Below are 25,448 nucleotides of genomic sequence, written 5' to 3' on the forward strand. Positions count from 1 at the left end.
ATAATATTTATGTGCAGTGTTAGATAACTTCTAAGATTGATATAAGTTACTGGAACTACAAGTTTACCAAATGTATAAGTATAACTTTGTAAGTCAGACACCAACACAAAGTATAAATCATAAAAAATATTGACAAAATAATTCAAACATTTTTGACTAGGCCTACTGTAATGCCAAAGCTCGAAAGATTTTCATATTCAAAAGGAGGTCCAGCGTATTATCTATCATTGTTTTACTTAATTTAACTTGGGTCTAGACCTAGATACAAAAATGTGTATTGCATACAATGACATTCAAGCTTGGCAAGAAGGCAAGTGTTCTTAAACCGGAAAACCCGCTATCCGGACTGGCCTCGTTCCCGAGGAGTCCAGGAAAGAGGAAGTCTACTGATTATTGTTCAATAATCTGATTGGGTCGGGTATCGCGGCTTTTATTGCAATACTAAACTACAGCAAAACTTCTTACATGCCAGTTTACATTCGATAAACTCTTGGGGTATACAGTTTCCTAACTGGGCTAACTTATGCTAAATATCCATTGAATCTATCGAATTCACAATATTGATTAATAATCGATATTCTTAAATATATCTATTATAAAATTTAACTTAACCAAACCTTACCTAACCAACCAAACTTGCTGATGGTGAAAAAATCGCATGAAGGTTTACTAATCGAATCGATAGTATTATTACCATGCCACTCAGGGATTATTGCTTGTAAAAATGGTGTTTACTGTATGAATGGGTAAATAAATAGATAGTTTCAATCGATTTTAGCATATAGCCCAGTTAAGAAACTGTACCCAACTCTTGATTCTTGAAACTTTTAAGTATGAACTCGCAGGATGGCATATTAAAATGAATCTGGATGAATGAATTTGGTAAGTTAGGTTAACCCTAGGAGGATTAAACATTAAGGAGAGGACACGCAGTAGTTTCGTTGAAGCCAGCGTACTGTGGTGGGGGGGGGAGGCAGCGCTACTCTCCCGCCCCCCTCTCATACTGCGTTGTATGCGTTACTGGAAGATTTGGTAACAGAAATATCAATTAACTATTTAAAAATTAGACTTCATCATCCTACGAAAATTAAAAAGTTAAATTCTAACCGTAATATTAGGAACCTATTAAGAGGAAAGTCATATTTATGAACCAATAGTACGTTCAAAGGTGAGTAATTAATTTACACAAGGATGACTTATTTTTTGGAATTCGTTGTCCTTGTTTTTATTTTTTGCCATACTTGTATTGTGTATTATTTATAATACTCTAACCAGGAGCGTGGGACTCCGGTTCATGGGGTCCCGGGTTCAAATCCCGCCATATCACCAATGGATTTTACTGTTCATTAATTAAAACTCAAATCATGAGTAGTACTGTATGTGTATTTGAACATTTTCTTAAAGAGAAATCAAATAAGTTTTAATCCTTTAAAAGAATGATAAACGCACTTTGGCGGTCAGAAGACGCGATGATTGTTGAACATTTACACTTTTTACTCGAAGTTTCTTTAGGTAAACAGATCAAATATAGTTCAATATGATATTTAAAAAATCAAGAATTTGATTGCCAATAAATTGTTTTACTTTTTATGATTGTAATTTAATTGTAACGGCTGTTGGTGTAAAAAAAGTTATAGCGGCTTTGCATTTTTTCTTAACTTTGGCTATTTAAAATCACCTGCCTAGCACATAAATGACTTAAAACTAGTAAAAAATTCTATTAACAAATCGAGAAAACTATGAAAAATGCAAATTTAAAATGTATTTCATCACCCGAATTAAAATTTTCATTTTAACCTATTATTAGTAAGATTGTTTTATAAACTGGAAAAAATTAAAAAAACTTTATTGTAATTATTTTTCTAAATACCACTTTTAAATATAGGTAAATATATATTTTTTATTTCGAGAAACTCTTAAGGAACACGAATAAATTGTTAATTTGTGTAGATACATCATATTTTTTTCAAAAACGTAATTAAAGTAATCATATGTTCAAAGTCCAGGTCAATTCTTTCAACTTTGATCTTCAATAATAAATAATAAATAATATTTTTTATAGGAATGATTGACACTGTTCGATAGGAAATTTAATTTACTTTAAGAATGCCATCGGTGAATAACACAGGTGTTTTAGTTTAGCGGCAATTTTAATTCGAAACAGCGCGCGTCGCGTTTTTCCCTATCTCTCCCATGTTATAGCCGAGGCTTTTTGCCACTCTACGGCTCCGCGTGCCCCTCTAGTGTTCTGCTAAAGCTGGCTTCACCGCAACACGTGTATTCCTATTCGCGTGCCCTCTCCTTAATGTTTAATCCTCCTAGGGTTAACCTTACCTAACTAAGCAAACGATATATCGAATAATCGATATATCGATCAATATTTTCATTCGGTTGTTTGTGCTAACAGATACAGAAGTCTACCCCAGTAGCCTACTACAAAGTTACTTAACCAAAGACAAGTAAGCCAGAGAAACCTATTTAGGCATACTAGATTAATAGGATAGTAGGCCTAAACCAAAGACATGGTCAGTTTGACATAATTTGAACCTAAGTTAGTCCTAACTTATTGTAGGCTAGGCTATAATGAGGGTTTTTATGACTACTTACCAGATAAAATCCAAAAGAATAAACACTCCATGGTAATGTTCGTCTTTATATTAATTGTTCACAACAATAAACACGATTACTACAATAAAAACACGCACCACATGAAAACTTAAGTCAAAACACGAACGTCGCTAACACAACAGCGCGATATTTACAGCAATTTCTTCTGGTGCCAAATTTGTACAAGTCACAACCAAAACTAATAACTAGGCCTAAGTAAAACTAATTGGACCGACCACCGGTTCCACGTTCAGTTCACTAGGCTTCAAAGCGTAGAAAAAAATTGTGTCGCATTCCACGGCGCGACAAACTTTTCACCAAAACAACAAACTTTCAATCTAACACAAACAAACTTGACTCGTGTCCAAGCAGCAGAACGCTCGCGACGATAAAAGACCTGTCATCACAGATGAAGACTGAAGGAGTGAAGAAGAAGAGCACTAAGCAACAGGAAATACAGACGAAAATTTAAAAACAGCTGAGACGAGACAGAGAGTTCCACGCCAGCTGAATGGTATAGCCAACATGAAGAAAATAAATTCCCTTTTAAAATCAATTTTTCATTTAGCATGATATATAAGAATGTTATTCTAAAACAAAAAATTATGCGTTTTTAATTCAGTCAATGTATTGTAGATGGTAGACTTGCAAAGGTGTTCTATACATTTATGGTGATGATTTAAATCCCAATCACCACATGTACTTTAAATATACTCTAATTTTGGCTCTTTTGTAAGTTTAAGTAATTTATATGGATTAATTGTTTACTTTAAGACATTTTAAACCCGTGTTCTGCCTGACTTTCTTTCAGCATAAATAGCCTAAGAAACGCCCTCGGCTTCAACCTCAGATATCCCGAGGTATTTAAACACAATGCGAAGTCACATAAATTTAAAATCAATAGCCTATATCCTTTGAAGAACCTCATAATTTTTCGGACAAGCAGAACAAATTATTCGACATGATGTCGTACCAAAACAAGAGACCAGGTCCCTGGCCTCAACATTGCCTCTACAATAGATTAAAGATACAGTTACTCAAACAAAACGCGCAGTAGTTTACCGTGCATTGGCGAATATCAATCGGCTATAAGTATGGTTGAGCACTACTGTTTGCCCCCCATCAGTCAGTGATTGCTAAGGTCTTTGAAAGCATGATCCTGGACGTATTATCCTTTAAATTCAAGAATGTCTTCATTCCACAGCAACTTGGCTTTCGCCCTGGAAAATCAACGACTACCAATCTTTGTGTCTTCAGTGAGAGTGTTGTTTCCTCCATCTCTCGATTCCACCAAGTTGACTGCCTGTATCTGGACTTCGCAAAGGCTTTCGATAGGGTCAGCCATAGCCATCTGATAGCTAAATTAAAGGCATACGGAATTAGTGGTCCTCTTCTCCAGTGGCTTCAAAGCTATCTAAGTGGCAGAACCCTTCAAGTCAAATTTGCATCATCACTCTCGAAGAATGTTGTGAGCGTAACATCAGGTGTGCCACAAGGGTCTCTTCTCTTCGGTTTATTCATAAATGATATTGGGGGGTCCCTAGTGATCAACTTTCTACTATTCGCCGATGATGTTAAAATCTTCAAGGAGATTATTTCAATCCATCAACAAGAGCTTCAAGAAGACCTGGTTAAGATAGAACAGTGGTGTGATAGAAACTCTATGCAACTGAATGCTGACAAGTGTCAAGTAATGTCATTTGGAAGATCTAAAACTTTGCTGCACTTTGATTACTCTTTAAATGGCTTGATCCTGTGTAGAGTGACAGTGGTTAAGGACTTGGGTTTGTATATGACACCATCCTTGGATCCAGGCGTACATATCACTTAAGATTTGTGTTAAAGTAAACTCTCTATTGGGGTTCATTGCTCGCGCATCACGGAATGCCCTATCTCCTGCAACATTGAAGACCCTCTATGTGACTTTAGTTTGTCCCATCGTTGAATATGGATCTACTGTGTGGGCCCCACACCAGATTGGGCATTGTGACCACTTAAATAAAGTTCAGAGACGTTTCCTGCGTTTGGTGGTTGTTAGAAGTGGCATCCGTTATCCTGATGTGGATATACAAGAAATTGCAAACCAGCACCATATCCTTCCGCTGTCATCTAGACGACTGGCCCTTGACCTTATATTCCTATTCAAGATTGTCAATGGTTATATCAATTGCCCTGAACTTCTACGTTGCATAGACCTTTACGTACCTGCTGGAACCCGCCTTCTACAACCTTTCTCCAGGCACTCACATCAGACTGTCTACGCCTAACACAGTGTAATTCCACGTCTGCTGCGCTCTGGAAACCCTGCCCAACAGTTAGATTTCTTTGGTGAATCTCTTCAAAAGTTTCGAAGGCAAGTCTTCTCTTGGGTGGCTGAGCATGGAGGACATTAAGAGGAAGAGCTAACTTTGTTTGTTTTTCATACTAGTCAATTGTTATTCCTGTTCCTTTTCTTGGATTCAAAAGCCATATTAAAGTCATACTAAAACTGAAACGAGGTACAATTCGGTTTCATGACAATCATTGTCACCAAAATTTCCACAAAGAAATGTTGATCACTAAATGTTCTAATTAGTCTAATATTCACGTTTATGTCAAATTTATTTTAATGTTGCTTGATTATAAATAATTATTTTGTATTGGGTTTTAAGATAATCAGTCACATATTTATATTATTATGTCGGGTCAGGAGTCAATCTCTTTCAGTTTTGATTGCATAATTAACATTTTATTATTACCTGTATTTTTTGTAGCCTTGACCGTTGTAACCAGCTTAGTTAACAGGTTTCGCGTTTTAAGTTTTGAGATTCGATTTTCTAATGTTTCGGGTTTGGTTTCGAGAGTCAAAATTATTGGTTTTGACCATCACTATTTTTAATAGGCACCTAATAATAGTAACAAAAAAGAAAAAGGAAATACCAAAACAAAAACTAGAAATGAAACACAACTGGATTTTACATTTTTTTTTATTAACAGTCACATAAGTAAAAAACCCAGCTTATATGATACCGATCTTGTTGGCAACGTCTAGCGCGTCGTAGTCTCGTGCTAGCCTCACATACGCCTTCTTCTTACCATCAGGCCTGCAACAAACAAATCAATGTTATGTCATTTCTTAATCTAATTGTGTTGGGAAACACAAAGCTGTAATATGAGTTATACAGGGTGTCCCGTAACTCTCTGGACATATGTATATAGCGTTATTCCTTAGGTCAAGACAAACACATTTCACCATAGGAACATGGGTCTGTGGTGTCTAGTTTACCAACTGTCGGTCTTTATGTGTTTTTTACAAAAACATTAATAACTCCTTAACGGGTTGAGATACAGCTTTGATATTTTGCAAAAATGTTTATCTTATTAGGACCTTTTATCGTTAGAAATTATACTAAAAAATCATTACCTTTTCAAAATGGCGGCCATTTAAAATATTTGATGTCAAATTTCACGAAAACCGTTAACTTTACAAAAAAAAGCAAGAGACAAAAAAGTTTGTAAATTTTATGTTGTTTCCAATGATACCTTATTTGTTAAGATTGGATAAATAATAACAGAGAAATGTCTTCTTTTCCAAATGCCTGACCACTTTTCTCCATTTAAACAATGCTAATACTCCTTTTACGTTGTTTAGCATTGTTTAAATGGAAAAAGGTGGTCATACATTACGAAAACAACTAGTTTCTATGTTTTTGTAAAAAACACATAAATACCGACAGTCGGTAAACTAGACACCACAGACCCATGTTCCTATGGTGAAATGTGTTTGTCTTGACCTAAGGAATAACGCTATATACGTATGTCCAGAGAGTTACGGGACACCCTGTATAATAAAAACATAATTAAAATAAAAAAGTAAAGCATACACATTAGAATTGAAAAAACACCTAAACAAGATCAACACACTCAAACATAACTTAAAATGAAATCCACAACATAACAGAATAGTTCTGGAGGTTTTAAAATAATAGAAACAGTAGACCCTTCCATGGCTCGGTATATTTTATTTAGATTGTAAGAGCAATATAAAGAAAACTTACATTTTATTTACAACCAATTTTGGCTTTTATAATTTAAGCTTTAGTGGAATTTCAATTTATTTTGATGGAAATTTTAACCTGGCAATTCACAACACATTAATTTATTTTTTGTCGTACTGCAGCAAAAACAGCAGTTTTCAATGCATGCCCGTTGCGGGTCTTAAGTAGCATTTTTACTCTCTAGGGTGTACAAATCAGCTGTTGTCAACTCAGTAGTAAATTTTGATTGTTATAATTGATTGTAGTTAATTGTTGCCTTATCGTAAATAGTTCAACATATCGATAGTGTACACTAACACAATTGTAATGGACGAAACAATTGAATCACTTACTTAACACCTGCTTGTTTCCATTGGCAAATTAAATTGAAAACAAGTATGAAGTAGTTTTGAGAGGTCATCTTTATATGAAAACTATTTTAGTTTTGTTAAAAAGTTGTACGAATGATGGTACAATATGTCAAAAAAATTGATCAACACAACAAGTATCTTTTTAACCCTCACTCATTTAACGTCCTCGGCTTCACCTCGATCGTTAGGAGAGCACCAAGTAAAATAATCAATCAGTAATTGATCGGAACTACTTTCCCCCATATCGAGTTTTCTTTGTGTATAGTCAAAGGTAATAGCATTGTAACAGTAACAAGTGAGGTTTTTCGGTTTGTACTGTATATTAATTGTAATTGGCTAGTATACTGCAGATGGCTTGTTATAAACATATGTTACAAGTCTTTTGTTTACTTCTTTTTCTTGTTATTTTGTTCAACAAACATTAACATAGTTACTTGGCAACCTATAAAGCCAATGTTTAATTTAGAATGAGTAGCGAAGTAAAATTTTTCTGAGGTGGTGGCTGTCGTCAATCACGTTTTTAGGCCATAAATAAATTATTTACATTTGAAGGAAATTGTCAAAGCTGTTTTTAAGATCTTACAACAAGTATACATTCAAGCGAACATTGCTTATATAAGAGTAGAGGATGAAGTGATAAAGAAATCGTAATTGTCAGGGTCACAGAGTAGTTAAAAGTGCTCGCATTCAAATCTTTGGTTCCCAGAGGGTTCTATTCAGTATAGAGATGCCATTTGTCATTCTAGCATTTGTTATGCTTTGTTATAAGAACTAGCCTATCAAGGAATTTTATTTATAATGTATCGGTCCTCTTAAGTATGTTTACAAAAGCAAACACCCTGAGCAGGTACCAATTTGTTGTAGCACCACAAAATACACAAAAATGAAATAAATTCATTTTTGGCCTCGGATGTTGGTGCAGTAATTTTTAATTCCAATCTCAAGCTACACCAAATATAAAATATCTTATTCTATGAAAGGAAAAAGATAAATGGTAAAAATAGTTGGAATGAAGTGACTGACACGGAAGAATTTAGTAATAATATTATGACAGTATTTTATTTGGACCTGGTCATCTTTAACAGTGGGAATGCTAAAATATAATATGAGAGCAAAGTAATATAACCAAATAGTTCACCTTTGTTTATTACAAAATGTATTGGTCCTTTTTAACGTTCACAAAAACAAACATTCCAAGGCAGGTACCAATTTGTTATAGCACCCAGATGTAAACAAAAATGATAAAAATAATTATTGCCTAAAAAAGTGCAATAATTTTTCATTCTAATCTTAAGATAAAAACAATTAAATATCACAGTAAAGAATTTTATACATTAAAAAGTACAGTACGTGCTTACAAGAAGCAAACTTTGTGGAAGGAGGTACAAATTTGTTTTAGTCACCGAAAAAACAAAACCCACACCACAGCAAACCTGCAGCCTAGAGAATTTCCATTTAAATAAATAAATAAAAATGTTAAATGTCTTTATTAAGTGTTTCTCTGGTGGATTTACCATATTTGCTTTTTGCCATGATTTGTCTTTAGACTTGTCAAATTAATTTCCTATCCTATTAAAAAGAAATTTGGTTTAACGAGTATATAAATACAATTAATAAATTAATAAAAAATGTTTGCTGCTACAGGGGTGGTAATAAAGTATGTTTTTCAATAAATATACAATCTTATTATGAAACAAATTAATTTGCATAAGCTAATCAAAATATATTCATAAACAAGCTGACTTCAAGATTATTCATTCTGATAGCCCCTGTACTACTAATAATGATAATATAGACTTACCTTCGTCAGTACTCCAAAATTGTGTCTTATTTCAAATAATGTACAACGTACAACCGCACCCTACCTACAATTGTGAGCCGTGTCATGATAGCACTATTGTGTTATTTCGTGTTTAAATGTTCCGTGTCCCGTGTTGTTTTCTATGTTTAAATTATTTGACACTTTTTGATGTAAAGCTCCAACGATGTTGCAGTGCAACGAAACATGTCAGCTTTGATTAACATTAGTTGAAATAAGACACAATTTTGGACTACTGACTACTTTCAAATCTAATTAGCTCTTAAGCAAAGTCTATTCCATAGAGATGCTATTTGTCATTGGGGTTTACCTATCAATGATGCTATCTACCGAAATGTCAATGTTAGATTGCAAAGACCAGTGTCTTCTTGATAAAAAACGTAAAAATTGGAAATGGTGTGAAAGCACACATTAAGTAAAAATCTAGAAGATGTCTGTAAACAAGAATTCCCCTTTGTAGCATGAGTATGAGATTTAAAATTTAGCTATCCTATCATGGAAATTTATTTATTACGATTGTATTGGTCCAACTGAGACATTTGCAAAAAGCAAATACTTTGACTAGGTACCAATTTGATGTAGCACCCAAAAAAACAAAAATGAAATAAATTCATTTTTGGTTAAAAAAAGGTGCATTAATTTTTTAATCCATTCTTGACCCACACCAAATAAAAAATCTTATGCTATGGAATGAGAGTGTTAATTAATAGTAAATACCATTGGAAAGTGATTGACAAGGAAGAATTTGATAATAATATCATGACAGTAATTTAATTTGGCCCAGTCCATCTTAAACTTGTACTATAGGCCTACTTTTTTGCTATTGGTGAAAAAGCAACACTGCTTCTCTCATAAAGAAATGATCTGCCAAACAATTTTATTATTCTTAAATTCTTAACCTTTTACAAATTCATTAATAAAAACAGAAAATCGCAATATACAAATTTTGTAAATTCCATTGCGGATAGGTACATGGGATCAGCCAAACAGAGCCAATGGGACTGAGCTTAAATATTGAGTCATTTAGTGAATGATTTCCCTACAAGCAGTCAGATTGCTCAACTCCCACAACCCAGAAACGACCAAACAATATACAGCAAGTTACGAACAATATTTTTCATCATCCATTTCACCCATCTTCTAACAGTAACGTTCATTTACAAATAAAAGCTAGGTTAGAAAAATTCTTTAACGCATAACAATAAAATTCAAGCTCACAGCTGATTTCTAGCGTTGAACGTCGTTGGCTCCATAGAGGTATATTTTTTAAGTTATGCACTCAATGTTATTTAAATGTGTTTTGTTACCTCACCGAGTGAGTTTTTTCAACTTTACAGCACTCGTGAAGTAAAGAAGTTGTATACATCACGCTTGGGATAGGGAAGTTTAACATGGCGGGTTAGGTAAAAGTAGTTAACATTCATAGGTTATGTAAGACAGAGCCGAGGTTTTTGGAAATTTCTTTATTCCAGGCCACTTGGCTATGGAATTTTCAAAATACACCAACACAATTACCAACACCAATGACCTTTCTTTTTTATATTAAATTCTTAAGCGAAGCGGCCCCACAAAATATCTCAAGCTAGGAAAAAGGTAGCATGGCTGTCGAGGATTCATTTTAAAGCTCAAGGTCCAAGGACGGTGAGAAAAATATCAGAAGTGTCAAAAATTACCCCTGCTCTGCCCCCCAGGCAGTCAAAGATCCAGTCATTTTCTAATGGAAGTACTGCTATAGTGTTTCTATAAATAGTAAATATACCAGCTGATGTAAACATTGCATATTTGTTTGTTAATTATTTTAGTGTGCTGTTTTTATGTAGGTTAAAATGGTGTTCAAATGTATTGTGTTGGGGGAATACCAAAGTGTGTTCATGTAAATTTGTATACATAACTAAAAAGCAGCAATTGCTGCTATTGTCCCCTCATTTTCTTTTATTGTTGGTAATGTTAGGTATATATTGTTTCAGGAATTATTGCAGGTAATACTTTCACTAATACCTTATTGACAATATACAGTAATCCTTTATACAATAAAAATATGAAAAAATCCATAGAGCTTCTCTTTGAAGCAAAATCTCCAACTTACCTCACAATTGCAGTGAAGTTATTGTACAACAACCAATAAAACCAACCCATCCCTACAAAAAAGCCTATTGAGATCTTACCTGATAAGAGTGTTGACTTTGGCAACGTCAATGTCGTACAGCTTCTTAACAGCTGTCCTGATGTGGTGTTTGTTGGCCCCCAGATGTACGATGAACACCAGAGTGTTGTTGTCTTCAATCTTCTTCATGGCGGCTTCAGTGGTCAGGGGGAACTTGATGATGTTGTAGGCATCCATCCTGGAAGCAATAAAAACAAAAACTTAGGCCTGTTTTAAAATTGTATAGAATGAATTATTAAATAGAGAAAATTCAGCTCGCCTTAGAAACTCCTTGGGGTTTTTGAAATAGGTATATAGTAGACTCTCTGATATTCGAACTACTCGGGACCAAGGCCAGTCTGGAAACTGTATTTCCGGTAAAACAGACGTCCCCTAAAACTCGTTAAATTAGGAACGTCTAATGTATAATTTATTAGTAACTCGAAAACTAACCCAAATATTTGACTTAAATCTGGAAGAACATTGTATTTAGACATGTGATCACTGGTATACAATCTTTTGCATGTCACTGGTATACAATCTTTTGCATGAGAAAGGTTGTTTCGCTACTGCCCACTTAATGCCGATCTAGTTCGGTTAAACCAATGTGATAGAAAAATTATACGGTTAAAGAGATGTCACTTCTGCTGAGTGTAGTCCAGTTAAACAGATGCCCGGTTAAAATGTGTCTGGAAAAGAGGGGGTCTACTGTACCTAAAACCAAAATTTGTGTCAAGACCATTAACTCATGGTATTAAAACACAGCTAAAACCCATTTTCTGTTAGCAGAAATGTCAATACATTATGTCTCTAGGATAGAGGGTTGCACTTTCACTTGTAATAAACTACTAGCAGTGTCCAAAATCAATGACAGTTATTTTGAGCTCAAACTACTAGACCTGCTAGAAACTATTACAGAAAGTAAAAATGCTTCAGTTTTCAGTTAAGAATAATCCCAAATATAATGTAGTAATACCTCCTTGCCTAAACTTTGTCTCAAAACACTTTCTTTAAACAAATTAAAAATATCAGACGATGAAGGGGAAGGATACTTAGATGCCGATTGGATTGCCATTCTTGCTCAAATTTAATTGTTTCGGACAGCTATCTAAATCCATGTTAAGAAAAACAAGTAGGCCTAGTTTTAATACAATATTTGTAATGCAATCAAACACACAAAAGTTCAAAAACTTTTAAAACTGTCCTACTTGGGGATAATTTAAATGTATTGGTCCATTCGGGTATTATCAATGCAATAACACCTTGAGTAGGTACCAATTTACTGTAGCACTCATTTTTATATAGGTGAGAAAATCAAGCAAATATGGGTAAAATTGAGTGCATTTCAAAATAAAGCCAGGATAAAATAATGTTTTCATTAGGACACCTATTGCTATATGATGTTAAAACAGCAGTTAATATAAAATGCTAAGTAGGTATCTAGCTAACTTGTTTTAGGTCAGATTTCTTCACGAGACTTAAAAATCGGGAAATGATCAAAACTCTTAGATTACACAGGCGATTTAAAATAAATAGTTATGCTGATAGTCGGCTAGACACGATGTAATCTGATTGCATGGACAAAAATAAACATTGTATTGGTCCGCTCTGGTTGTCAACAATGTGATGACAACCTAATTCAGGTACCAATTTAATGTAGCACTAGTTTTCCATGTAAACAAAGTCAAGTAAACAGGAGTAGGAATGTAGTGCATTCGTTCTGATTGATTGACAGCAATACTACAGACTAACACAAGTAGGCTTCTCATCTCATTGTAAAATCTGGAGCAGGTTTGTTGTGTCTAGTTTATGTTAGTGACACTGAGCGCTAGTGCCTACAACATTTAGATTCTCTTATTTTAAGGTTATTAATGTGATTTGTGCTTTACTTTTTGGTTATCAAAACAGAGGACAAGCCATTGCTTATAATTATCCTGTTTTATTTTGGTTAAGTTAGAATTTAAATAACTGAAATTACAAGAAACAAAAACAACCCCTAAAGGCACAGGACAGAAACACAGTTAAACCTCTAAAAGGCAAATTTCAAAGGGTAGGGAAAAATTGGTAATATCAAGGTGGAAAATTGGTACTATCAAGGTATTTTCAATAAAGAGGTTTGTTTTATCAAGGTTTAACACTGCAGTTATTCGTCTGATAGAGGTTTTGGAACTTCTCAGGCACGTACCTAACAATGACTGAGGAAGGAAGAGGGATGGGTGGGGGGTTCATGTTGAGACAAGCTTCTGTTTGATTTGAAAACTACGTACTATGGTTGTTAATCAGTCCTAGCCCATTGTCATAAACAAATTAGTCTTATGGAGGTTTTTAACCTAATTACTACGTTGTACAGAGGTGTTTTTAGCATTTGACCTTTATGAAAGTTTCAAGTGGATTTAGAAAACATTTTCTTATCGAGGAATTCATTTAACGAGGTTCGCTCTAAGGAGGTTTGACTGTAACATCAAAATTATCTTCAGCTGATCCATATGGTGGACAATACTACTAATGAAGTATGTTTCAGTCATGGTAATACTGCAGTAGACCACACTATCCGTCAGTAATAACTGTACAGTTACACTGTTAGGTTACGAATGAGCCTGTGTAAAATTCAAAAGGTTGGTAATAATCTGCTCTTTTGATCTTCCCCTCAAAGATTTATAGACCTACAGGTGAAACTAAATAGGCCTAATTTAAATCTGCCAAAAAGTTAAAGAGTGACAACAAAAATGTTACTAAACAATAAATTAGGAATTAAGAAAAGGCCAATTGACTGATTAGGATTATGTACAAGGATAGGGATCAGCTAGATTACCTGGTAGATAGAGTCCAGATTAGCCTTGATTAGGCCTACACATAAAACAAATGGCACAACGCAGAAAAAATTAATATTTCGTCCCAATTAGGGACTTCATCAGAAGGTAGAAGAAAGAAAACTCTATCTACCAGGTAAGCTAGCTGATCCCTATCCTTGTACATAATAATCCTAAACAATAAATTAGTTAAGGTTGATTAATAATTGTCTTGGGATCTCCACAGTTCATTTACAAAAGTAAATGTACTCCAAAGGTCCCAAAGTTGCTGTTGCACTTTTATCCCTCCGAGCCACCAACAATCGATGACCTGGATCTACTAAGTGCTCTAAGTTCTTGAACTAATACAATCTTATATGGTTGTTTTGGGAGAAGGGGCATTTTAAAAATAATTATTTGGTAGTGAAAATAAATTCAAACAAAAGGTGTTTTATGGAAAACCACTAAACATAAACAACTTTAATGTTAAGAAATAGATACACCTGTGTGTTAATAGGCTCTACATAAGATATTCAGCAAAAATTCCCACACAACTAGATAGCTACAATACTAACGGTCCCGAGATTTAGAGCATGGTGACAACTGGTAGATCATCCTATAGCTATTTTAAGGTTAATTTGTAAATTTATGATAATTTATTTCAAAGTTTTAGGTATTTTTTGTTAAGGTCTTCCGGTTGAGTGAGTGTACCCTGGAATAGGGATCAGCATCGATAACCATTATTTTATAAACGTCCATGTGACCAATGTTTTCGATCCTTGAATGTTTTGGACAACCTATTATTTGGTCTATTGTTTTCAAAACTCGACAACAATTGATCGATTATTTTGTTTATTTTCTATTGACAGTTGATAAAATATAAAATCCAAAACAATGTTGGAAATACACAAATTGTCGTTTTATAGAGGTAAGTTACCTACTAGTTTTAGATTGTAGTGTCAACAATCCTGAATGATTTAAACACAGACTATAACTGCCTAGAGTGAATCTGTCTGTCTTAAAACCTGTAAGTTTATGTAAGTTATCAACGATGCTCATTCCTGCAATACAAGGGTTTGGTCTTGAGGTGTGCGAGTTTGGTTCTAAAAGGAATCTCTTTATAGCCAGCTAACATGTGTGTGATCTAAGTAAATACTGATAATTTGACTTCCGTTTTGTTTAAATTTTACAAATAAAAATTAAGAATTTTAATGTTGCCATTTAAAAATTATAAGGGATAATAATGTATTTTTGTCTATTTTAATTAAGTAGACTATAGTTCAGTGTAATAATGTATTGGGTCATTTTGCTTGTCTACAAAATGTAAACAAGTTTTACAGATACCAAATTGCTGTTGCACCTGAATACCTGAAACCTTCCCTTAGTTTCCCAAAACCATAAGATATCCAGCAGCTTGGATGTCCTAAGGTGTTTAAGAAACTATCAGGTCTGTAGAGTCAGTGCAAAAACATCAGCCGGCTGGTTTGTAAACAACAGATGTTATGAGATCAGTAATGCCAACCCACTAATCAGAAGTCCACCACTAAAAATAAAAAAAACTATCGCAAAAATAATATTGATTAATGGCTTAAGATAACTAATAAAATAAACTGTTATTTTGTTCAATATCCTTATATTCTAGTTACGACGACCGGCCAAGAAACAACTTTAAAATGCCTAAATTAGATTTACATATTCTGATGTATATATGTACGTCCTTCACTTGTGACCTTCAGATTGAGTTGCATACATACACGGTCAACGCTCGGGAAGGGTTAAAACGTGGACGTTTATTTAAGTTACCAACGATACTCATCCATGCTCTACAAGGGTTAGGTCTAGATGTGTGCAAACCTAGTACTAGGGAGTCTAATTAATCATGAAATCTGTAGTCTTTTGTTAACTTTTAAAAACAACTGAGCATTTACTTTAAGTTTTTGATTCCCAATTAAAATTCTTTTAATATACTTTCACAAGAAAAATTGCTTTTATAAACCACAGGCTATTAACATTTCAATAAAAATCACAGTTAAATTCCCTATAGCAGCAAACCTTAGTACTCATTAAAATTAATGTTATTTAAATAGAACATAATTCCAAAAGTTTTAAGGGAATATATGAGTGAAAATCTAATCAGATAAATGGAGACTCGCAAAGTTCACGTGTTTGTTGAGCCGAGGCCTGTAATTGCTATAATTGCCTGTGATATATTTAGACAGAGGAAAAATGTTAAGATTTAAAAATGAAAACCCTTGTTTACCTGTTTCTCCTTGGTACGGATTTCCTGGGGTACTTGGGGTTCCTGGGAGGCTTGAAGGTTTTAGGCCTCTTGAAGTGAACTGATGTCCTGATCTTCCTTACCCGCTTGCCAAACGTACCCTTGATGACCTGGAAAAATAACCAATTTTGTTGTAAATTACCACTACAATTCCATTGTCTACATCGGTTAACTTAGAAGTAAAAGGCGATTTTTTTAAACCCAAAGCATATTTGGGTGATCATATTTTGAGTAGTTTGCAATCTGGTCCAAGTTCACAAGTTGGTATTGGTTATTAAATTTACATCAAATAATACGCTAAATAATAAGTCATGAGTATCCTAAGAGATCAACCACACCCCCACTTGTTTGTTTAAACTTTTAAACATATTCTAGGTAGGCCCTACAAAATAAATAGTTTTAAGAAGGACCAAAGCAAAATTAAATACCATTATACCAAAGGCCATCAGAGTATTACATTTTGTTTTCATTCAAAATCAAAGAGATTCTCTATAATAAGACATCATTTGGCTTTTGGATGCATATGGAAAAGGAGACACTGCCTTACAAATGGTGAGCTCACTTAACTTAAAATTGGTCGGGGATATTACAGTTAAACATGTGCCTATGTACAATGAAACTGTCTCTGCCTTAAAAATAAAACAAATCATAAATATAAGCCTTCAGAAAGATAATATAAATTTTATGTGTGAGTCTTTAAGTAAAACGGTGAATGTTATAAAGTTCAAAACTTGGGCCTTAAATAAGAGAACGGACTGAAATAAGATTTGACAAATAAACTGACTGGAGAATACTGTACACTTTATGTGTAATTCTGTGTTTGTATTAGTAGAAGTAGAATATACGAGATACAATATAAATAAAATAATGCAAAAACCATCAGTGATATTAGTTTATTTTCACTTCATTATCAAAGAGATTCTCTTTCATCATTTGGTTTTTGAAAAATCAAATGCAGATACTAGCCTCTTATTTGAATTGAGTTAGCCTACTACAAGTAAGATCTAGGCCTAACAAGTTTTTAAAAGCTTAGTGCAAGAAGGAATAGGCCTACGATATATTCAACACTAAGCCGATCAGGAGAAAAAAATATAGGCTATCCAAACAAATACCTTAAATCTTTTCTTTGGAATCAAATCTTGTTTAGTACAATTGTAGACCCTAGGCTAATCAGTTATTTTAAATGCAAACATGAAAGAATATTTGAAATCTATCTTATGCATCCATCACTCAGAAGAGAGAGAAAAAGTAGTTTCTAGTGTACTGTAGGCCTACTTTCATGAGGAAAAGAGTTTGAAAGCATAATACATTTGATGAATTAAAGCAAAACAATCTTAAAGCCATCAGAACTGTAACTCTCTTCATTGTAATATCAGAGAGATTCTCTTAAATAAGTCATCACCTGGCTTTGATTATTGTCAAACACCTAAAACCTCAATCATTGCTAATTTAGTGGGGATAGTGATGCAATTATCCTAGAAATGAAGATCACAAATTTCAATAATTTCCATCTTGTTTAAAACTGTTACTGTACATTTCCTTCTATCAGTGTGCCACAGATGTGAATGATTAAAAGACATCACTTCTCTATCAATGCTTCTAACTTCGGTGAATGAAAAAACTAAAACGATCTGTAACTGGCCATGACAAAAATTCTGTGACTGGTAAAAAACCTGTTTCAGAAGATTTAACAACTAAAATTTTAACACAAGAAGCACAAGCCGTACCTTGGTCTTAACTTTCAGAGCCCTCTTGACAGGAACGACAGGCTTCTTTACGACCTTGCCTCCCTTCTGGCTCTTTGGCGCAACATCTCGCTTGGGCTTCTCAACCTTCTTGGCAGCAGGTTTGGCACCCGCAGCCTTCTTAGGGAGAGGCTTGGCACTGCCTTTAGCGGCCTTGGCACCGGCTGGCTTGGCTGCAGGCTTAGCTCCAGCCTTGGCAGCTGGCGCTTTCTTGGCAGCAGGCTTCCCTGCAGCGGCACCGGCAGGCTTAGCGGCCTTGGCTGCGGCAGGCTTGGCACCCTTGGCTGAAGGAAAATAATTTTTTCAGCTTTTAACAACAATATAAAGGGTGGTTCTAAACTGCATGTAACCTCTCAGGCCATAATTCTAAAGCTGAAAATTAGATAAATATTGCATATGAGAACTTACACATAATCAATTTTTGGTTCAGAAACACTTCATTGACGAGTTATGGCTATTCAAATATATTGCTTAAAATTGTATCAATGGGATCATTTGAGAATTCCGGGTACTTGGGACTCAGTTTTAGGTTTTCTCATGGTAGTCTAATAATTTTCTGCTTTTTAAAAACAATTCAAATTTGACTAAGTTTAAAATTATAAGAAATTTATTCTTAAATAAATTTTTATCCTAAAATAGGCCCTACAAAAGACCAGATTTCAATGTCCTGAGATCTCCACAGTTTATTTATAAATGTAAATATACTCCAAAGGTCCCAAAGTTGCTGTTGCACTTTTATCCCTCCGAGCCACCAACAATCAATGACCTGGATCTACTAAGTGCTTCAAATTTTTTAATTTACCAATACAGTACAATTTTCTAGGGTTGTTTTGCAAGAATGGGCATTTTAAAAATAATTATTTAGTTTCTTCATAGTATTACCAAACGGCTAAATCATTATAAAAAATACTATTTACAAACTTACTAAAACTAAACATCTGGATAAAATATGCAACAAAAATTCCCACGCAAATTGATACCTTCGATACTGACCGTCCTTAAGATACAGAACAATGTGATTGTCCTATATTCAAGGTTAAATCTTAAAATTTATGATCATTCTCGTTTTAAAGTTTTCCAGTACCCTGGAATTGGGATCAGCATCGATAACCTATATTTTCCAAACATTGATGGTAGCTGTGACGTACTTTAATGTTTAAAACAAGTTTTTTTTTTTATTTCAAAACTCATCAACATTAAATTGATTATAATTTTCTATTTTTTTTATCGAAACACTGATGAGATATCCAATCCAAAACAATAAACTAGAGTTTAATTAGAAATTAACAATTGTTTTGAATGTAGTTTATAGAGGTGTTTCTTCTAGTTTAAAAAGTAGAAAATCAATTAATTTGTTATAATTTGTAGACCTAGTGTCAACAATCCTGAGAGTAAACACAAATTATGAATGATTAGGATTGATAGTTTGATCCTTGCAAATGTAACTGTTTGTCTTAAAACGTGTACGTTTATTGATGATATAAATCATCTATGCATATCCCTGCCCTGCAAGGCTATGGTTTAGAGGTGGCTAACTGGAGGGAGTCTATAGACCATGAAAACTGTAGCCTCTTGTTAAACAACTGAGCATTTATATATCTACACTAACATTTGTATGCGATCGGAGTAACAAATAAAACGACTCTGTCCTGTTTTATTTTATAAAGCAAATTGAGCATTTTTAAATGTTGCCATTTGGAAATTGTAGCGGAAGATGTATTTGCCTGTTTACCTATTTTAATCATACTAAAATATAGCCTATTATTGTTCAGTGCATGTATTGGTTCTGTCTACTTGTCTACAAATGCAAACAAGCAACATAGATACCAAATTACTGTTGCACCTATGCCAGGAACTCTTCCCTTAGTTTCCCAAAACCATAAGATATCCAGGATTGGATTTCTAAAGAGGTTTAAGAAACTATCAGGTTCCCGTCTTTCAGTGCAAAGATTTTGCCTAATTCAAAACAAAATTACATGGTGATGGTGAAACAATATCTCCTGGTGAGCTTAATAGATTGTTACAAAAAATTCTTTAAAAACTCTCACAGGTCAAATTGGATATTTAAAACAAATCATAGAGGTTATTAAGTTTTCGAGGATAAAAACCAGCTTAAAATTCAACGTTATTCTTTTAGTAAGTTAATATTTTTTTAGGGTTGAAAACTACTTTAACACTGTAGCCTTCACAATATAACTTAATCTTGGGACTACTGTAGACCTATATAAAAAAAAGTCAATTTAAAGACAGTAGGCCTAAATGTAACAGAGTATAAAAGGACAGTTATAAGTAAACTATTGTACAGGTCACGAGAGTCTGCAGTTGAGGGAGGAGCCTATTTACCACGTGACTTCAAAGGAGGAAATGACGATCAAGCGTTGTTGCCAAATCAATTGATTAATAAATGTTTACATTAATATCTTTTAATTAGGTACAGGCACCATACTATCAAGCTTTGCTCTGGTTATTTCAATAATATACTATGAATGCTAATCTACTTTGACAAATTTGATTCCACGGTAAACATTTATACGTCATCTGATTTGAAGATATTGTGTAGTACATTTTAATTAGTGTCGCCACAGCACGCAATGGCGCCCGAGTGTAGTCAACGACTCAACAGGTGATGTTGCAACGTCGTGTTGGCCCGGTCTTGGTTATGGCTCCCGCCAACTGCAGACTCTTGTGGCCCCTACTATACAACAATTCCTTCTTGCCATCTTACACTTTGTAGTAAATTCTATGTTTAATGTTATATCCTATCCTTAAGAAAATAAAAAGCTTATCAAAAACAAAGAAAAATTATTTAATTTCTTAATTACCAGCAGCTGCAGGCTTGGCAGCGCCTGAGGCGGCTGGCTTGGCGGACTTGGCTGCAGCCTTGGCAGACGCCTGGGCCGCCTTGGGAGCAGGAGCAGGAGTCTTGGAAGAGCCAGGTTTGCCGGCTGTTCCAGCAGCTGCAGGCTTGGGTTTAGCAGCAGCTGGTTTCGCTGCTCCAGATGTAGATGCTCCAGCAGCCGGAGCGGATGCTGGCTTCTTTTCTGCCGGCTTTTTCTCCCCTGCAGGCTTCTTCTCGCCTGCAGGCTTTTTCTCACCTGCTGAACAATTATTTTATCGTATTAGGTTACGTAGCCTAAGCTTCTTTGAAAGCACTAACACTGAATAGCTGGCTACAATATTGAAAACTATGGAAGGATATAGGAAACAGCACCACTATCAACTGTTTTCTGATGGGCAGAAATAATTATTTCCATTGAAAATTTATTATCAACTTCTTCACAAAAGTAAAACATTTGTTTATAGCAAATTTCCAAAAAGTAGGAATAAGCTATTAACGTAGACAACATGGTAATACGTAGACCTGGGACCAATTTACAGTACTTTTTATTTCGAGGCTCCCAGAGGCCAAAACACTCTCTGTTAGGCTTGCTTATGTGTTTATTTTAACTCAAGGGGAATAATGATCCGAATAGTTATAGTTAGCCATAATCTTGGTTGTAGGCCCCTACTCAAAGACTTTAAATACCTATTTATTAAATTTTTTTTACTATCATTTGGTAACATAAAAAAACATTCAAACCCTTATATTTTAATTATTATATTTTTAAAAAGACAATTTTAATACAATTCTAGAAAAAACAGTTTTATGAAAATATTTGCAAAAATAAAAAAGTTAAGACTATAAGCCTAGCCATTTTATAAGCGTTGCGTTTATGTACAAAATGGCCTCAGCTTTTCTACCTAGATTATACGAATGATTAAATGCTGGCAGCAAAAGGATGAAGAGAAATTCTTAAAGATTTAGTTTGTTTATGTCAAAAAATAGTTGAGAGCGTTTTTAGAACGTTATAAGAAAGTGACGTGTTGATCCAAAACATTAACCACAGATTGTTTAACTTATTACAGTGTTAGCCTACCTACGTTCATATGAAATAAATACCCTAGTAATTAGTTTAACTGCGCTTCAGTTAAAACACTCTAGCTGATTAATTATTAATTACCGTACCTATTATAATTATGAACCCCTATCAGTTCTCTAAATAGGCTACCAGCTCAAAACCTGAAATTTCAATAGGCTAGGGCCTATCTTAAAAGCAAGATGTGTCACAAACTAGGCCTATTTTAAGAGGCCCTGGGCCAGTGTTTTCATAAGCGGGGTTAAGTTATTATCCCGAAAACAGGATTTTTTATAGGCTAAGCGGTTGATTGAGCCGGGAAACAGGATATTAAAACAGGATTTGAAGGGGACCAGGCTCTGACGACTGTTTTTATTTATTTTTATACTTAAGTTATTTTTAGAGAAAAATATCCCTAATTGATTGAAGTACCTAGGTGTAGGAAAATATGGCCTAGCCTAATACTTAACACATTCGCTAGTACAAAAAAATTAAATATTTTTAACAGTGCTGAAAATTAATAGGTACATAACTTATGAAACATTTACTTCACGAAATGAAGTTGGAATATGGTATCAGCACAAATACCCTGCATCAGATGGTACCAAATAAGACGTAGGCCCTAATAAAAATGTGGCTCGATTTCAAGCCATCAGCGTTGCCAAAAGAGACCGAGGCAATCTTCACGAACTGTTATTGTGAAAAGTTTCAAGTATCTTATAATACTACACACAAGAGTTAATAAAATAAAAGTACATGTATAAGTTAAAGGTTAATTTTTTACAACTCTCGACCCATCCTAGACAATTTTTTCTTTAAATGGTGCGTGGAACATCGTTACCGCCTGTCTGACACAAAGCTGGTTCCCCAGGGCACTGAGCACAAATTTACTCGGTTCTTGTGTACTTGTGGCCATTTGCGTAGCACACCTTGCACATTTTTCATGCAAGATTTTGCATCTCTTTTGTGTCTTGAGCAAACTGTAGCGCCAACTTAAAACTCTGCTAAAATGGCTGCAACGTGGGACGCACAAATGGCGGGAACAGCAATATTACTAGGACACTTGGGCAACGCTACACTACGATGTAGGTCCTAACCTCTTCTAGCCAACGCTTGGTTCATACTAGTATCGGAATCTGAAACGGTGTGTATGGTATGATTTCAGACCATGAGCATGCGGGACCCGGAACGCGTGACACGAAATCATACCTACCCTTAGCAGCGAATATGTTAAGTTAGCAATGTGTCACAACTGTTAAAACATGATACCTAGCCTACATCAAATTAAGGTAGCCTATATATAGGCTACTTAGAAGAATAAAAAAATCATGTGGGATACGGGACTTTTTTCAGGCTAGCAAACGGGATTATTTTTTTTTTTTTTTGTTTAGATAAAATGAGCGCGTTCTGCGAACATGTACCGGTGCACAGGTGCAAAAAATGTGTTGTTCTGGGAGACCGATGAGTTAACCTAGCAGACAGCTATTTCCTCTTTTTCCTCCACCGGTGCAAGATTTATGCACCGGAGAAATTGTACGGTGCATAATAGGCTACACCGGTGGCCTCTGATTGGTCAGAGTTTCTTAGACAACAGCATGCAGCTACGGCAAGATGGCGGGTCCATTGAATAATGTTCATCAGTTTTATAGGTTATATTAACTTACGTAATGAGTGAATAATTTGTTCAATGACGGTTTATTTTACGTAATATACAAATAATTTTCAATTAATTTATTCCGTGAGGGCGAGTCTGTTTCTTCGATTTAAATATTATAAGGCAAATGGCAGATGGATGTGTAAATTATCAGTTTTATAGGTTATATTACGTAATGAGTGAATAAATTTGTTCAATGACAGTTTATTTTACATAATAAACAAATAATTTTCAAATAATTTATTCCGTGAGGGCAAGTCTGTTTGTTTGATTTAAGTAAAGCAAATAGTAGGTGGACGTGTAAATTATAATCCGATGTGTACCATAAACCGGTGACTAACCGTTCTAGGATACCAAGACTCTTGCCCCGGGGCGGTACCGGTGAGAAAGTCACCGGATAGACTGCACTTTACTTTAGGTCCCACACTCATTCGACTGAAAATATCAATTATTCGATTGTTTCATTTGATATATCGTTTGGTTAGTTAGGTTAAGTTATAACCTTACCTAACTAACAAACAATATAACTTATCAAACAGTCGATATATCGATTGATAAGTTATTTTCATTCGAATGAGTGTAGGACCTAAAGTAAAGTGCTGCCATCGGTTAATCTACACCGGTGCACCGGTACATGTTCCCAGAACGCGCCCATTCTGTTATTCAACCGGACTTGGGCTAAGTTAGCTTATGTCTAAGTTAGGTACCAGAGTAACCTAACCAAGTGAAGAAAACTTGATTAGCCTAGGCCTAAATTAAGTTTAGTTTTGATAAACATAGACTTAGTTATAATTCGATGGTAGGGATTCAAGAAAAATGCAAAGAAGGCCTAGACCACTTTTTGGACTTGTGGTCACGATGATGTGAGGTTATGAGTTGTCAACAGATAAGCTACGAGGACTTTGGATAAATTTTAACACTGATTTGTATATTTCTCAATGAATAATATGGAAGGAATAATCGTTTGGTAACGAAAAAATAAAAGTTTAAACGTAGAGCTAGGGTATTTGTCTTTCTGAATGGTTACAAGAGTTACCATCACGTGTGGTGAAGTGGTCAACTCGAGGTCCGATCTTCGAAAGCTTGCTGAAATAATATTCTAAAATTGTGGGCTGGATATTGTATAAAGTATTAATGGTGGTTATTAAAATAGTATATTTTCACATAATCTGCCATCGGTTAATCTACACCGGTGCACCGGTACATGTTCCCAGAACGCGCCCATTCTGTTATTCAACCGGACTTGGGCTAAGTTAGCTTATGTCTAAGTTACCAGAGTAACCTAACCAAGTGAAGAAAACTTGATTAGCCTAGGCCTAAATTAAGTTTAGTTTTGATAAACATAGACTTAGTTATAATTCGATGGTAGGGATTCAAGAAAAATGCAAAGAAGGCCTAGACCACTTTTTGGACTTGTGGTCACGATGATGTGAGGTTATGAGTTGTCAACAGATAAGCTACGAGGACTTTGGATAAATTTTAACACTGATTTGTGTATTTCTCAATGAATAATATGGAAGGAATAATCGTTTGGTAACGAAAAAATAAAAGTTTAAACGTAGAGCTAGGGTATTTGTCTTTCTGAATGGTTACAAGAGTTACCATCACGTGTGGTGAAGTGGTCAACTCGAGGTCCGATCTTCGAAAGCTTGCTGAAATAATATTCTAAAATTGTGGGCTGGATAATGTATAAAGTATTAATGGTGGTTATTAAAATAGTATATTTTCACATTATCTGCAAATATTAATTAAAAATATCAAAATTACCTGGTTTATCCGTCGGCTTCGGTTTAGGTGCCATCTTAACAAGACGAAAGAGAAGTGACTTGTTTTTTCTGCCTACTTCCTGCCGTCTTTGTGAATCCTTGATTTTACGTAGGCTAATAGATAAAACACTATAAAGTACTATATAAACAGTAATATTAGGCAATTAGGTTGTAGATAAGTTATTTACTACATTTTATTTAATTTAATCAGTGTTATCTTATAACGTATTAAAAATATCGTTTACAATATTTTCAAATTCAAAAATTGTTAAAAGCTCATTTTATAAAAGTTGGTAATTAAAGATAAGTTTTAGTTTTAACATATTTAACATAAGTTGGTGTATTAACATGACGTGACAAGGGC

The 25,448-nt window shown here is 34.5% G+C and overlaps 2 protein-coding genes across 3 annotated transcripts in view; both read right to left on the reverse strand.

Annotated features, from left to right (window-relative positions):
* Nucleotides 1-3,016, reverse strand: part of LOC128993621 (NADPH--cytochrome P450 reductase) — a 46,281-nt gene extending 43,265 nt beyond the window's left edge. The window contains exon 1 of the mRNA XM_054417642.1: nucleotides 2,608-3,016. Coding sequence (XP_054273617.1) covers nucleotides 2,608-2,638 — 31 coding nt within the window. The 5' untranslated portion in view covers nucleotides 2,639-3,016. The remainder of the gene's footprint in view (nucleotides 1-2,607) is intronic.
* Nucleotides 3,017-5,555: 2,539 nt separating this feature from the next.
* LOC128983485 (transcriptional regulatory protein AlgP) lies at nucleotides 5,556-25,149 on the reverse strand. 2 transcript variants are annotated; one of them, XM_054402782.1, is made up of 6 exons: nucleotides 25,086-25,149; nucleotides 20,591-20,866; nucleotides 17,751-18,052; nucleotides 16,006-16,133; nucleotides 10,979-11,155; nucleotides 5,556-5,690 (listed from the first exon to the last, which is right to left on the reverse strand). In XM_054402782.1, the coding sequence occupies exons 1-6, from the start codon at nucleotides 25,117-25,119 to the stop codon at nucleotides 5,606-5,608; spliced, it is 1,002 nt and encodes a 333-aa protein (XP_054258757.1). In that variant the 5' UTR covers nucleotides 25,120-25,149; the 3' UTR covers nucleotides 5,556-5,605. The 2 variants fall into 2 exon arrangements, with proteins under 2 accessions (XP_054258757.1, XP_054258758.1); XM_054402783.1 differs by having other exon boundaries at nucleotides 20,591-20,863; nucleotides 25,086-25,134.
* Nucleotides 25,150-25,448: the final 299 nt, after the last annotated feature.

This window comes from Macrosteles quadrilineatus, unplaced genomic scaffold, assembly GCF_028750875.1.
Source record: "Macrosteles quadrilineatus isolate MER2022 unplaced genomic scaffold, UCM_ALF_1.0 Scaffold_1__1_contigs__length_201487025, whole genome shotgun sequence".
Taxonomy (NCBI): Eukaryota; Metazoa; Arthropoda; class Insecta; order Hemiptera; family Cicadellidae; genus Macrosteles; species Macrosteles quadrilineatus.